The sequence below is a fragment of the Phaseolus vulgaris genome, chromosome 7 (assembly GCF_000499845.2).
Source record: "Phaseolus vulgaris cultivar G19833 chromosome 7, P. vulgaris v2.0, whole genome shotgun sequence".
In the NCBI taxonomy this organism is placed as follows: Eukaryota; Viridiplantae; Streptophyta; class Magnoliopsida; order Fabales; family Fabaceae; genus Phaseolus; species Phaseolus vulgaris.
The window spans coordinates 9,691,202-9,708,259 of NC_023753.2; the positions used below are offsets into that span (position 1 = coordinate 9,691,202).

Genomic DNA, 17,058 nt, shown 5'->3' on the forward strand with positions numbered 1-17,058 from the left:
TTATTCCTGGCGTAACTTTTGAAATATTATATACTAATAAAACAAAATTACTCAACTTGGTAATTGTATTATAAATATAGACTAAGATAGTGAGAAACAAATTATTTTGAGTTAAATATATGCTTTTTTTTATAAATAATTATAATGATGTGTTTAATATATGTGTAAACATTAAGAGTGTTTTAAATATATACACATGTATACATTTCACTTTCACTTTGTATTGAATTTTATAACCTCTAAGAATACATCTAACTATTACAATATAAATTCTACATATTTTTACAAGCTTAAGAATTTTTCAAAACATTCTTAATACATGATTAAAACTTGTAAAAATACAAATATTTATAATTTATAGTTCAAAACAAAACTCTAAAGTCTTTCAAACTCTTTTGTTCGTGTACATAATGCAGTTATTGTAGTTCAAACACACACAAAAAGGGTAAGCTAGTGAAAATAAAGATGTATGGATCAATTTCTCAATCACAAACATGGGATTTCATTTCAATCCATACTACTTTGATTTCATCATCTTCAGAAAAACACATTAAGTATGTCCCTACCAGAGACCAACATCTAATCCATACATCAAGGATCAGAATAAGTTCAAACATCCAATACCGGGTGTCTACAACAAGACCCTGTATGTATGATCTTCCTCATCAGCTTCTCACCACCTGATATTATAGTGTGTATGACTTAGATCATCAGTGAAACTATCAGATCTTTGTTAAACATAGATTTTTCATACTTAATGTACCATCACACATCACACAACAATTCATACATTATCCCAAATGTATGACATCAATTTTATACAATTTTCATCATTCATATATAATACATATCATTCAATCACATAACATTTTAAAATTCAGAACATTCAAGAGCTATTGCAACATCAAAAATAATATTTAACTTTCAAACTATCAAATGTTTAGGTTTATAATAATTAAACCTAAACCCTAAACCATAAACCTTACCTATCATTCAATCATATATAAATTATAGTTTAGGTTTATAATAAATAACTATTCATGCATTTTCTAACGTTACCATATTTAATTAGAGATAAAAGAAGATTTGTCATATATGATTTAAAATTATATCAAACTTAATTTTTAACATGTAAATATAAATAAAACTATATTGATTTGAAGTATAATCTGGACACCTTAAAACATTTAAAAAAAAATAGAGAGATAAAAATTATATACATATAACATAATAATATTCTTAAATTTTATATTTTAAATAATTTTTATTCAACAGATGTTTCAAATAAATGTAGAGCAAAATAGTATTATATTAATTACTTGGTATGTTTAAAAAATTAAACAATTAATATTATGGAAAAAAAATTATATTCATGTATTACTAATAAAATTAAATATCACATTAATATTTATTACATTTACTTCTTAATTACACATCTAACTCTCATAATAAATTAATTATATAAGTGATATCACGAGATATCATATTTTTTATATATTTTTGTATATGCATAATGTAAGGACTTAGAAAATAGTTGTAGAGTAGAAGTGATATGTTTGAAATGACATATGACTATTTTATTATAAAAGTGAACAAAATATATAAATAGAAAAATTCTTTATTTTCAAGTTTATTTTAAAATAATCAACATCTCTTTATAAACTTTTTTTTTCCTTCCTCTACTTTTTCTTTAAGGTCCCGATGAAAAGGAAGCATTTACTATATGTGGGAAAAACGTGAATATCAATGCAAATAAAGTTAAAAACACACAGAAATCGAAAAAAAAAATCCAATCAAAACTTTCTTAGTTGGATTGCGAAGAAAGTTGTAATTTACTAAATAAATATATATTTACTTAATTAATTAATTATAATTTACCTTTTTACCCTTTTATTTTACACTTAAATTATTATTATTTTTATTTAAAATAAAATTATAATTTAAATATAAAAATATAATCAAAATTGTAAAAAAATAATTATTATAAAATAATATAATTAATCATATCATATATAATAAATTATAAATAAAAATAAAAATAAATATATTTTTTAATAATATAGAAATAAATTTATATAATAATTATATTAATTACAAAAAAGTAAAGATAAAAAAAAATAATTTTATTTAATGTAAAAATAAATTAATATCAAATATTTATAATTATAAATATTTTAATTAAAATAATTATAATTTATAAATAAATTAATCAAATTAATTTTTTAACAATTTTTAGATATAAGGGTAAATTTGTAACTTACATTTTTATCAATTAAAAAAATATAATTTCAATCACATCTATCACATCATTCACAAACTTTCATAAATTTTTCCTACACACTACAAGAAAATCATAAAATAGAAACCAATTTTTAGAAACCAAAATAATTAGTTGCAATAGTAACTAAATTAGAGACCATTTTGGAAACTAAAACAAAAATTGGTTTCTAAATTAGTTTCTATTATTTTCTATTATTGTTAAATAGTTTCTAAATTGGTCTCTAATTAGCAACCAAGGTTTTAGAGACTAAATTTAGAAACTAAATAATTGGTAGATAAAACCTTGGTTGCTAATTAGATACCAATTTAGAAACTATTTACCAATAATAGAAAATAATAGAAACTAATTTAGAAACCAATTTTTGTTTTAGTTTCTAAAATGGTCTCTAATTTAGTTACTATTGCAACTCATTATTTTGGTTTCTAAAAATTGGTTTCTATTTGATGATTTTCTTGTAGTGACACTTTCCACTCTATTTACCTTAATTCAAACACCCTTTAACTTTCTTTTCACTTTCCCTTCAAATCATCTCAAATCCACTCCCTCATTTTCAATCTCTCATCCAAACAAACCATAAGTTCTTGACCTCTTATTTCATCATATTAACTATGGAAGTCTATCATTGGATTCCTGACAGCGAATACTACAAAAATGACCACAAAAGTTTAGTTATACTAAGTTCATTTTTGCTCATTTTCCTTTGAGTCGGTTTTGAACTTTTTAGATTTTTTTTTACATGTGTTTTGCATGTAGTGTTTTTAGTTTCAGGATTAGTCCATGTTAGTTCAGAGTCCTAGTGATATGGTTGGATCATTGATTAGAACTTTGTGGTGTATGTTAAGTTATCCTTGGGTTATGTAGAATTCAAGCTCATTATAAACACACATATTCAAATTTAGGTAAGGAAATATATTTTTATTTATTTTTCAATAGAACCCTGTGTTAGTGTGGAGGTGACGTGGGCACCAATTTCAAACTTGTTTGCAGGGTTGTTTGTTTGAGTAAATTGGTGTTTTAATTTAGATTGAATGTGAAAGTATAATTGTGATGGATTTGATGATTTGATAAAATTTATGTTGAAGATGATTAGAGCAAGCTATGGTTATTGAATGAGTTTTAGTTGTATCATGAATCCTTTGAAGTGTAAATAATGATGATTAATGGTTGTTTGAACCTAAATGTTGAATTTGAATGAACTTGGTTTAAAGATGATGAATATATAAATATATTAGTTGACATAGTAGCTTTATGAGAGTTGTACACGATATCGGTTTTGTTTTGATATGTTTGAGAAAATATAGTTTTGAAATTTAAGTTTCGAGAGAAAGCTTGAAAATATTAGTTTTATGAACTTTTATTTTGCATTTTTCGTTTAAGTGAGGGATTTTCGCTCAAGTGAAAGATCCTCGCTCAAGCTAGAATGGTGTAGTGAGTTTTGAGTTGCTCCCAAACCTATTTTCGCTTAAGGTGAACAATGGGGTGCTCTCATGTCCATTTTCACTCAAGCGAGAGGGAATCTCGCTCATGCAAAAATTGGGTGAAAGTTTGGGGTGCTCTTGGGTTGACTTTTGCTCAAGCGACGAGATTTTCGTTCAAGTGAGAGTCATTTTCGTTCAAGCTAAAAAATCTTACATTTTTATTTTGGTTTTTTGAAGAATGGTTTATTATTGTTTATTGTTTTTAAGTAAAAATATTTATTTTATTTAAATATGTGGTTTAAAGTAAGTAGTCTTGTGTAATTTGTGATATAGTTGGATTGTTTTAAAAATATAAACTTTGATGTGATGATTGAATGGTGTATTGATATATTATATGAAGTATGAAATGATGTGAAAATGGAAACAAGATATATTATTTCCAAGAAAAGAAGTATTGTGTTAGAATTGTTAGGATAGTGTATTGATTTGCGATGTACTCTAAAAAGGGATGATCCCGACTCTACTGGTATTTTTGAATCATATAGATGAAGCGTATCAGGTAGTATGAGTCAAAAGAAGTTCATATGAATGAGTCTGAGGTTTGAAAGAACTTTTCAAAGAGGATGGATTTACCCGTGTCATATGAGGATGAATTTTTCGAAGGAGAAATTATGTAGTGATGAGAACATAGTATTATGATATGTGCATGTCTTTATGATGTTTCAGGTTGTTTTGTGGTTGTTTTTTAAATTTGTGATGATCGTGTGTTACTCGTGAGTAGTTTCAGGTTACAAAGCTCTACTATGAATGAGTTGAGTGTTTTTCTTTTAGATTTTGTTTTATTGTATGTGTTGGAGATCCCACATCGACTAGAGATTAGAGCCTTTCATTGTATATAAGTGGGTACAAACCTCAACCCTATGAGCCGGTTTTATGGAGTTGAGTTAGGCTTAAAGTCCACTTTGTAATATGGTATCAGAGCCATTTCGAGCCTATCCTAACGAGTATTTGTTGGGTCTATCGTGTCACCCGCTATCGGACCACCCATAATATATAGTCCCACGCACGAGTTGGCAGTCTCGGCGTGAGGGGGGTGTGTTGGAGATCCCACATCGACTAGAGATTAAAGCCTTTCATTGTATATTAAGGATTTCATGCATAATGTTGTATTTAAATGTGATAAATAGAAATGTTACATATAATGTCTATAAATTACTCATGTACTATATATAAGTACTACAACATTAAATTCCTAATTAATATATATAGTATAAGGAATTAAAAAAATATTTTTATGTAACTTTTTATTATTATTTATAATATCGTATTTTATTGCATTAAATATAAGTATATCACTTTACACACAAAAATTCAACTAAATATTTTGAAATCATCGTACAATAAGGCACCATATATATCTTTCATACCATGCGATCAACATATCATTCACATATTGATCATTCACACGTAATTTGTTAACTTATGAAAAAATTATATTAAACATATTCTATCATAAATACTAACATTTTATCCATATGAAGCACCATTAGTAAATAGTAACTTTGATTATATCAATGTGATTATTTAGAACTAATAGCAGTGGTACAAGAACTTATTTATTTTTCTCACCACATGAAGTCGTATATATGTGATTAAATCATTAGTGAAGCATACGATATCATAAACTTAATGAGTTTCATACATAACATCATTATTAATAATTGTTTGATATTATATCTTATATATAAGTCAACATAATATACATACTAAATACTTTTTCACCACCAGATAGGTGTCGCTTGAACAAATTCATCTTCTTTGAGAGACTTTGCTTCCTAAAATTTAGGAAGATTTTCGTGCTTGAATGGTCTCACACTGCTTAAGTGATAATTTCTAAAAAAACAAACTTACTTATGTCTCAACCTCATTCAAACTCATACCCAATGCTTAAGCAATCATTGCTTGAGGGTCATCTTAACACTTGAGCGATACACTTGTTATGTCACCCAACAAGTTCGAGAAGCATCTATTATAATGTTTCACCAACACTTGAGAGACCCTATTATCACTTAAGCATTAACATGTCGATGTGTGGTCTCACTTATTCTAGAATTTTATACTCCATCGTTAATACTTAATGCCTGAGTGACCACTTCATTGCTTAAGCATCATTTATACCAAATGAAAGAATGTTGTCTTATCCTCTCTCTCGCTTAAGCTTAAAGTCATGACTTAAGCTACACACATTATTTCCTAAACATCAATAGCGATGCTTAAGCAATATCATTAGTGCATATAATCATGACTCGTCATTTGGATGTTGCTTCATCAATATCAGCTCAGAGGACATATTTTTCACAATAACACATATATAAAAACACTAAGACTATCCCTTTCAACTAAAATCTAAGTCCCATAATTCATCAGCAATCACCATCTTAACACACATCATTAGTTATCTAAAAAATACTTAATTTCCAATAATAAAGCATATCCATGTATTTCCAATAAATATAATCATACATCCATAGTGCATTTCACCTATTTAATTCCAATTTTAATTGAAGTAGATACTAAAATTAATTCTTCACACCTAAAAGTAACAATAACGTGCTTATAAGAAAAAAAAACTTCCTCGTATATCTCCACAATTCCCCCTATAATATATTTGATAGTCCAAGAGTTAAATCTTATACCAACAATAGATCCTCTTAATCATATCTAAAGAGAAGAAGAAAAGAGGTTGAATCCTTAAATAGAGAATTAATTGCTTGCTTGTATCAAGAATCTCATAAGCTCAACTTGATCCTCTTAGTGTTACCTTCTTAAAATTATGTTTTATCAGTAAAACAATGTCATTGTTATATTTATAATGTTGAGAGAGATTAAAGAAACTTATTCGAAAGTACACTTTCATCATAACACTACCTCACAAAATTAGCTTGGTGAAGTGAGGTTTGCACCTCACTCGTGTGTCTGTGCGTGTGTGTGACTTGTTAAAAATATAGTTAATGAGTGACCTCCAACACACTCTCTCACATTAAATATTGCACATCTTGACCATGAGAATAAAAGGTTATTTGATAAGGAGTGATATAATATGCCCAATAAAACTTGTTGTCATCTCTGAAAAAAGACTTAAGTGTAACTTAACATTACAAAACTAACTTATAAGGTGATGTTTACACTCATTTATATACTCTAATTTGGGTATAATTGATGTGAGATTAATGTATGAAATGGATGATGAAATGTATGTGATGGGCAAAATAAAGGTAAAAGTTCATTGTTAATATGTATATACATATACATATATAATGGTATCTATATGATATGTGACCTCTTGTTGGTGTATGGATACCTAGGATGGTCAACCTATGTAATAAGGTATTAAGCATGTTAATTCATTTAAAAAAGAATATATGTTTACTTCACTTATTAAGTAACTTAGGAATGACAATAGGTAAAGGAGGAACGGGTAATACCCGCTACTAGCATTATAAAAAAAAATCTACCTTGTTACTTGTTCCGCTATGCAAAAAAAAATACTCTGTAGATTTCCTTTATACATGTGAATATATATTTTTTTTATTTTAAATAAAAATATTTAAAAATAATTATTATTTAAACTATAAATTTAGATAAAAAAATTGATTTTAAAAATAAAATTAAAATAAAATTGTATCTGGAAATATTAATGCAAATAAATTTGATATTTCTAAAAAATAATTTTAAATAAGTTTCATCACAAAAGTATAAGTTTTAAATAATTAATTATTTTCAAAAACAATGTGAGTTTCATAAGGAGAAAAAAAAATATAAATATGTCAAATTAAATTTTAAATATTTTTTCAACAGTTAATATTTCCTTTACAAAAAACTTTATCTTGATAATTTTTTTAAAATATCTAAATAAAATTCATTAGTAATGAAGATGGGTACCATACCTCTCTGGTTAACAAACAAATAATTAAAATATTCATATTCATTACCTATATGTATCTATTAAATATATTTATTTAGTATCTATTATGGATTTTACGTACTAATATTTATGGGTATCTAATCATATATATTAAGACATTAGATGATGAGAAGTTAAAGGAGATTTATGCATTTGACTTGGATAAGTAAGTGCATGAACTACCCTAGTTTGAGACAAATGTTAGTCTCTAGTGGAGCATGATTAATACGAATATATTTTCTATAAGACGTTGTGTGGTGATTACATTGTGCACTAGGAATATGATTGATGATTCTAACATTTTTTTTTATGTTGTTTCAATTAATATTTTACATTAGGGATGTTGTTAAATGATACCTTCATTTTGTTGACGATGTAACAATCTAATCTGCTTATGACATATTATCTTAAATAGGTGATGATATGTGATATATGTGTGTGTTATGTATCATAGTTGAATTCTTGATTATAAATTAACTCATCCCTTTCATGTAAGCTTGTTAACTATTATAATCGTACTTGACACCGAAGCATATGATGTTGTGAGTTGTCTTTGTAAATAAGATTCCTCAGTTACCTCCTTTGAGAGAGATAATTTTTTCCATTGATCTTATATCGTGTCTTGGGATAATATACATGGCTCCATACAAGATGACACCGACTAAGTTGATAGAGTAGACAAAAACATGTTAAAGATGTGTTGGAGAAACGATGGATCTAATCGAGTGTTTGTGCATGGGGTTCTTTGGTTTTGTTGGTAAAAAATAAGTATACATCATCAAGATTATGCATTGATTGTAGATAGTTGAACAAACTGGTTATAAAGAACATGTACTTGTTTCCCCATGATTGATTATTTGTTGGATCAATTGCATGGAACGGTGGTGTCAAATTAAAATGAAGGTTGAAGATGCGCAAAAGAAAACTTTTAGGACTCATATGGTCACTATGAGTATGTAATCATACATTTTGAGGATTATATAAATAAAGTCTTCAAACAATATTTAGACTAGTTTGTGGTGGTGTTAATTGATGACATAATAATTTATTCTCATACACATGAGGAATATAAGCCACATTTAATGATAATGTTGGGTGTCCAAGGAGATGAGAAATTGTGTGTCAAGTTGTCCAAATGTGAGTTATAGACACCAAAGGTGTAGTTTTTGGGACATGTTATCTCAATTGATAATATTTACATTGATTCTTCTAAATTAAGGTTGTTCTACAGTATAAGGGTCCTAATATTATGTTTAACATCACAAGTTTTGTGAGATTGTTTGGTTCTTGCAGAAGATTCATAAAAAAATTATATAAGATATTAGCTTATTTGACTCAGTTGATCGATAAGGATCAACCTTTTATCTTAGTCGAAAGATGTGAGTAGTAGTTAAAATATATATTAACCAGTCTTTTGGCGTTGATAATTTCTTGTATGAGTAAACCCTTTAAATTTTATTATGATGCATTATATGTGGGTTTGGGTTGTGTGTTAATGTAGAAGAAAAATGTTATTTATACTTCTCAATTGTTAAAGGTGCATGAGAAAAAGTTAATTTACCTGTGATCTAAAGTTGTTAGCATGTGTTTGCTTTGAAACTCTAGAGGCATTATTTATATGGTAGTGAGATATGATGAATTTAGTGACCACAAGAGTATGAAATATTTGTAGGATAAGAAAAAAATTTAACATGAGACAGAGAACATGGAGTTATTGGAAGATATGACTTTCAATTGAATTACCATATATGGAAAGCTAATGTTGTTGTTAATACTTTGAGTTAGAAGATAATGTAATTATTTGATATGATGTTCATATGGTTGGAATTGCTACAAGCTTTCAAATATATGATTTTAAATATGATAATGTGATATGATCATATTAGTTGTAACATGTTGATTCTGATTGATGACTTTCTAGGTATGATATGGAAAAACAATTGTAGAATTATAGTTTGTGGTGTGCCAAAGAGTTGTTAGGTACTTACTAAGCAAATGACTTCTCAATTAGATCAATAAGATATTGTGTTTTAGGGAAAAAAATGTGTGTATAGACGATGAGTTGAAGTATATCACTACAAAAAAAACTTTTATTAGATTGGGCCAAAGGCGGACACTAATCACAAAAAGCCCACACAAAGATGCAATTAATGTGGGTTTTGCCTTCACACAACTTTGAAGCTAATATCCCCGTCGCAAAAAAAAATGTCGGGTGCGTGGCGTCGCAATAAGTTGGCTTGCGTGGGTTTTGCCTACAAGTTGCCAACACAAAAATTACAAATGTTAACTTAAGCGGGGGCTTAGCCTTGGGCAGAAAGTGAGGGTTTAGGCTTAGCTAGGGGGACAATAAAATTAGCGTGGGCTTAGCCTTGGATAAGGGGACAATAAAATTAAAAATAAAGCTTGGGCTTAGCCTTGGATAGTGGCACAATAAAATTAGAATAAAGCGAGGGCTTGACCTTGGTAAAGTGACAATGAAATTAGAATGAGCTTAACCTTGGATATGTGGGCACATAATTTTTTTTTGTATGCACTATTTTTGGCAGCTATTGAACTCCACTTTTAAATAAAAGTTTAGATTTTAAATATTAAATATTTTTTTTTTTTTTTTGCAATAACATTAAAAAGAAAAAAACATCAATAAATTGATAAATTAAAAACTAAAAAACAGCAGCTATTGAACTCCACTTTTAAATAAAAGTTTAAATTTTAAATATTAAATATTAATATTTTTTAATTTGCTTTTTTTTTATAAGTTAAAAACTAAAAAACAAAAGAAGATGTTTGTATTATTTGGTGTCTTTGTATGAGATGTTATAAAGGATAATAAGAATTAAGTTTAATTAGTTATAGCATACATTTCACTGTTATCTAAATTCATAATGACTAAAGAAGATTAAAAATGCAATGCATAAAATCTAAAATTGATGGTTTTTCATATAAGAATTAAAATGTAAAATTTGTTAAACTACAAGGACTACCAAGAAATTTAACCAAATAATGATTTATGTAGAATTTTTGTTGTCTTTTTACTGGTAGAAATTTAAGGAATTTAGGGTTTCAAAATAAGCCCCTTTTAGTATTTTATTCCAAACAAGCTAATATACATGTACAGTGATATCTTGGTGGCTGCAAAAGAACAATGAACTGAAATTCATAATTAAAGATCTTGAACTAGGAGTAGTTGCCTTGCCACCATCTCTTTCAAGAATATATATTTAAGTAAAAGTCAACTTACTGATATTTGATACTAGTAAGCAGCTACCACTTCCTGCAGCCAAAAGGCTCAACACAGACCATAGTAGTTTCTAAGATGTTGAGAATGATGTTGGGGCTTCATCCAAATACAACTAAAATTATAACATCATAAAGCTCAACCATCAATTGTGAACATTATTGTAAAAAAAAAGAGATAAATGAAGGAAAAGAGAAGAATTATTAAAAATAGTGTTATAGACTATAGTGCTTAAAAGTAGTTTCTATTAAGAGGGCCTTAAGTAAACATAGCCAGTTGTTATAAGGTGGCCTTAATGCATACATAAACTACAGAACACACTACAGACATTCCGCTAAATACATTCATTGATGATAACAGATAAAAGAGTTTCTCAAGAGATTCACACCTAAATGACAAGAACCCAATGTGGTGAATGGTGGAAATCAAATACTGAGGCTGTAATAAATGAAGCTTTGAAATCTGGTTTGGCACCTAATGTCTCTGATGCTCACACAATCAATGGTCATCCAGGACCTGTCCAAGGCTGTGCTTCACAAGGTAAAGTCAGATTACTAAACTCTAGCCTTTTGGTGTGATTAGACCAAGCCAATGTGACTCAAAAATTGCAATTAACAAGTTCTACTCAATACCTAAAGCCAAAGGAAAAAAATGGCAAACTCAAAAGTCACATCTTATTTCTCTTTATTTTTGGTCTTCAAATATTTGTAAGAAGAATGTTTGAAAACAAAAAAACTTTCTTTGGTGTGCAGAAAGATTTAAGTTGGATGTTCAACTAGGAAACACCTACTTGCTAAGAATCATTGATGCTGCACTCAATGAAGAGCTTTTCTTTAAAATTGCTGGTCATAAACTCACTCTTGTTGAAGTTGATGCAGTCTACACAAAACCATTCAAAACTTATACCATTGTCATAACACCCGGCCAGACCACAAACGTGCTTCTAACAACCAAACATGCAGCTGGAAAATACTTGGTTGCAGCCTCTCCTTTCATGGATGCTCCTATTGCAGTAGACAACAAGACTGCCACTGCCACATTACACTATTCAGGCACCCTTAGTTCCAACCTCACCACCCTCACTTCCATGCCTCCCAAAAATTCCACCATTCTTGCTACCAGTTTCACTGACTCTCTCAGAAGCTTAAACTCTAAAAAGTATCCAGCCAGAGTCCCTTTGAAGATTGACAGAAACTTGCTCTTCACTGTTAGTCTTGGTATCAACCCTTGTTCTACTTGTGTGAATAATAGCAGGGTGGTAGCAGATATCAACAATGTTACCTTTGTGATGCCTAAAATTTCTCTTCTCCAAGCACATTTCTTCAAAATTAAGGGAGTTTTCACAGATGATTTTCCTGGAAATCCTCCTGTATTTTATAACTTCACAGGAACACAACCATCCAATTTAAATACCGTGACTGGAACAAAGCTATATAGACTTGCTTACAATTCTACAGTTCAATTAGTCTTGCAAGATACTCAAATGTCCCAACGCTTCTTCTTCCACTACCTTTCAAAACCATTCCACTACCTAAGCATCCACCTAGGTATTAGTGATCCAGAAGACGTTGTTATAGCTATAAGAAGAAAACTTAACTCTAGTTATACTCATTCAAACCTTTCATGGTTATCTAAGGCTATCCAACTTCAAATCGCTGCTACTAAAAATCGATAGAATAGTTGTACTTTAAATCACGATGGAGAAAATGAGCAGTGGAAGAAATAAGCAGGGGAGGGCAAGTTTTCACACTTAGTCGGACATAGCTATTAGGAATATCATCTCTGAATTAGCAAGAGCTGGTGTGACCATGATTCCAGACACACTTAGTCGCACATATACATGTGGTGTACACTTAGTCGCACAGATACATGAGACTTTGATTGCTACGGTGCTGATATGGTGGTTTTGGAATGCATTCAACTGGATGTGCCTGAGACCTAAGAGGATAGAGAGGCATCTCAAGGAACAGGGTATCCAAGGGAATTCCTACTGTCCCTTGGTTGGAGACATTAGAGATATGATTAAAATGATTAAGGAAGCCAAATCTAAACCCATGGCTCCTCACTCTAATGAAAAAAATCAAGATAGAAACGAAGCGAGAAAACTCACAGTAGAACGAGGCACAACTCTGTTGCGGCAACAAAAACGAGGTTCGCCAACGCCGAAAGCGTGGCCGCGAGGCTTGTTCCTCCGCAATCCCAATCCGCCACAAAGAGCCTTGAGCCTCCTTCTTTCACTGATAGCGAAACACGAATTAGCTATTGTAGAGGTCGAGATGGATTGAAAACGAAAGGAAATGTGAAACTTACGGTGTTAGGGCACAATCAAGAACACGGTAGGGCACAATGCTTGAATGCTCTCCGTCGCAATGCTTGAATGCTCTCCATCGTCGCAATGCTTGAATGATCTCCGTCGTCGCAATGCTTGAATGATCTCCGTCGTCGCAATGCTTGAATGCTCTCCGTCGTCACACATGTTGCTGATGCCTTAAGGAAAAGTGGAGTGAAGTGAGTAGGAGAGAATTCTTCAGAATTGAAAAATGAAAGAAAAATTAAAATTAATTATTTGTGTGTAATTTGCGAGGGCTTAACTTTCATATTATTTAGATTTAATTTTAAAACTTTTAGCGTGGGCTTAACCTTCAAATATTTAAATTTTAATTATTTTTATAATTTTAGTAGCTGCCATTTCAGCAACACAACCATTATTTTTTATTTTTTTTAAGTTTACGTGGGAATAACTCACGCTTTCCTCACACCATATTTAATTTATTTTAATAATGAAGGTTTAGTGAAGGTTTAATGGACACTATTTAGTGTCCACTTATGGCCTTCAATATTTGTTTGCAGCTAAATTAAGATTTTCTTGTAGTGTATGAATTTTCATAAGGGTTATAAAAGTACCTTGAGTTTTCATCTAAGTATGACTCAAAGTATAAGATAAAAGTATCACACCAGACGATGGAGAGGCTGTCAGAGCACACCAAGATCGGTGCTCTGATACCATATAAGAAAATTGTATGTAAGAAGAAAGAAGATGTTTTTATTCTCTTATGTGTATATTTACATCACTTCATGTATAAGAAATATATACTAGTGTAGGGAGTTTCTCTCTCCAAATTACAATCTAATTAGGTAGAGATCCTATCATTATTAAATTAATTGCATATAATTTGGTACAATATCGTACAATATTGCATACAATAATTGCGTATAATTTGATAATTATTATTTCTTTAATACAAAGTATTGGAATTTAAATAAATATTTTTGGTGATTCGATATGAAGGTAGATATAGTGTTCCTTTGACTTATTAGAAGTTACATGTTGAGGACCAAAGACCAAGTGACATGTTACAAAATTAGATATACTTATATGGAAATTAGATAACATATATACGAATTTTGTTTTGGGAATCAAATTGAGGCTTAGTTAAACTTACCATCCTTAGATAAATGGATAGTCATAAAGGATTATCCAGTCTTTAGAGAATCTGTTAAGCACATGATAACTAAGATGAGATCTTGTTGTTGATGGAGTTTACACACAATAACAATTATCAAACAAAGGTTAGGATGACATCATGTGAGGCTCTGCATGGTAAGAGATGCGTGAATCTTCTTTGTTGGTATTAAAATGGTGAGACTATCTTGATAGGACAAAAATTGTTTCGGTAAACTATTGAGAATGTCTTAAAGATATATGATCATAGATGGACTTCTTGAAGTACGCAAAAATCATATGCAGATAAGGAGAGGTGACCCTAGAGTTTACATTGCCTAATCATGTTTTTTATGGTTTCTCCTACTATAGGTGTTGGGAAAGCGATAAAATCAAAAGAAGTTAACTCCTAAGTTTATTGGATCATATCATATTGTTTAAAAGATAGGTCCAATTGCATATGCGGATGTTTTACCACATTACCTCGCCATGTTGCATAATGTACTTTAGTTGAGGAAATACATACCAAGTATAACTTATATGTTCAAATCAGATAAATATGAGATTAAAAAAGTTTTGTCTTATGATGATAGTTCGAAAAGAGTCAAAGATCATGAGATATGGTAACTCAAAGGTAAAGGCATTAGTGGGGTTAAAGTGTTGTAGGACCTGAAGACTGGTAATTATATGTGTGAGCTTAAAGACAATATGAGAGAGTCAGATCCTTATATTTCCTTGATAAGTGAATTTTGGAGACAACAATTTTTATTAAGGAAAATGTAAAATTTAAGTTTTATTTAATTTTTTTTAAATGAATAAAGATTTATAACTAGAAGTTAAACATTTTTTCTTTATTTCATTCAAAATTTCATCTAGCCAAAACTCATATTTTTCTAAAACCTTTTTTAGTTTATAAAAGATTCTAGCTATCATGGTGTTGCCATATTTTATACTCGAGGAGAGAGATAAAAAAAATATAGACCAATCAAAGTTAAGTATTCGAATCAATAGTTTGTGTAACTTATCTAGAGTTTGATTATATTTGTAAGTGTTTGTGGAAGCTAAGTTTATAGGCTCACTGCATCAATATAAGGGACTACTATGTACATTTATACAATTAGTTGTTTGTCTAAATGTGTGGAGAATGTGATGTTTGAATTTATATGTGTGTGGTAGTTTATGTATGTATGGTATTGGTAGTCCATTTGGAAAATGATTTTCAATATACATGATAGTTTATGAGATTGGAGTGTTTTAAGACATTGATTTCATTGAAGTTTCTTCTATTTTGTTGAGAATCGATGCTCTCAAACTGAATATCATTCAAGCAATGCCTCGCCTCTCAAGTAATATTTAAGCTATATGATGAGGATTCTTCTTAGGTCCAAAATTTTTTGAACCTAACTAAGACATGAATATATCTCATGTCACAAAACCCATAATTTGATTATTACAAAAAGGTGAAAAGCACGATTTGATATGGAATTTTATACTCCTAAATCATTGAAAAATGCTTCATAAAACTTGATTTGCGAATTAAACAAATTTGTAGGAAGTTACTATAACTGATGAACCCTACAATTTGCAGAAAATAGAAAAGAAACATAAAGGTAGGCATAAAAAAAATGAAGTCTAATAAACCTTGAGAATCGCTACAAGAATGAAATATTCTTGATAATATCAAATGGTTAGAGGAAAAATCCTAACAAATAAGTTTCTCTTACTTTAATTGATACTAAGCATTTTGTCTATTTCATTCAGTCTCAAAATTATTTATACAATCCAATTTTCTTGCACTTGTAAATATATAAAAGAAAAATACAATTCTAACATTGTAAGCATAAATCTTCTTTAGTAGTTGAGTGAGACATAATTAAGCTAGAGGTCGCGAGTTCAAATCCTACTGAAAGACATGGCTGAAACCTTGTTGGAAGAATCCAACATGTGTGAGAGATTCAATAAATAAATCATTCCTTAATTGATGGACTATTAAATGTAAAGATTAACATTTAAGTGAAGATGTAACCCATTATAGTATAAGAGACACCTTAATCAAATAAAGTAGTGTCACTTAAACGAGGATGTCTTAATTTAAGAGAAAAAACCTTAATTAAAAGAAACAAAATCTTTGAAGTGATAATAACTTAAATTAGTTAATATATTTTTTTTTAAACTTAAGTGTTATTGTAAAATTTGGAGAAACATTATTTAACACCTAGATCATTAATTATATAAAAAAATATTTTTATTAGTTTTATAATTATTTGTATTTTAAAAAATTTAACAATTTTGTTCTGTTTTTACAATCTCAAGTTCATCTTCTAAGAAAAATTTGTATATAGTTAATAATATTTATAATGAATCTCGTGTAACAATATAATGAAACTCCATCATTTTAATATTAAAAATATTAATTAAAATTATACTATCATAACTTGTTTGGTAGACATTAATATTTTAGTATTAAAAAACATTAATTAAATTTATATCATCACGACTAATTTGATTGGATAATATATAATAAAATATGATATGATAATTATTTTATTTTATTCTAACATGATATTTTGTTACACCAAGATTTGCTATATGATAATTTTAGCTAGGACTTATAATTATAAAGTTTTCATCAGGAGTAAGAGAGATAGAATAAGTTTTTTTTTATATCTTTCTCTTTACATAATATTCACACATGGATTTAAATTAGTGAAAATTAAA

General features: G+C 29.1%; 1 protein-coding gene across 1 annotated transcript; it reads left to right on the forward strand.

Annotated features, from left to right (window-relative positions):
• The first annotated feature begins 11,290 nt into the window (after positions 1 to 11,290).
• On the forward strand, positions 11,291 to 12,573 carry LOC137829014 (laccase-4-like). The gene is made up of 2 exons (XM_068635810.1): positions 11,291 to 11,438; positions 11,651 to 12,573. Exons 1-2 carry the CDS (start codon positions 11,291 to 11,293, stop codon positions 12,571 to 12,573), a joined length of 1,071 nt encoding a protein of 356 aa, XP_068491911.1.
• The last annotated feature ends 4,485 nt before the right edge of the window (positions 12,574 to 17,058 follow it).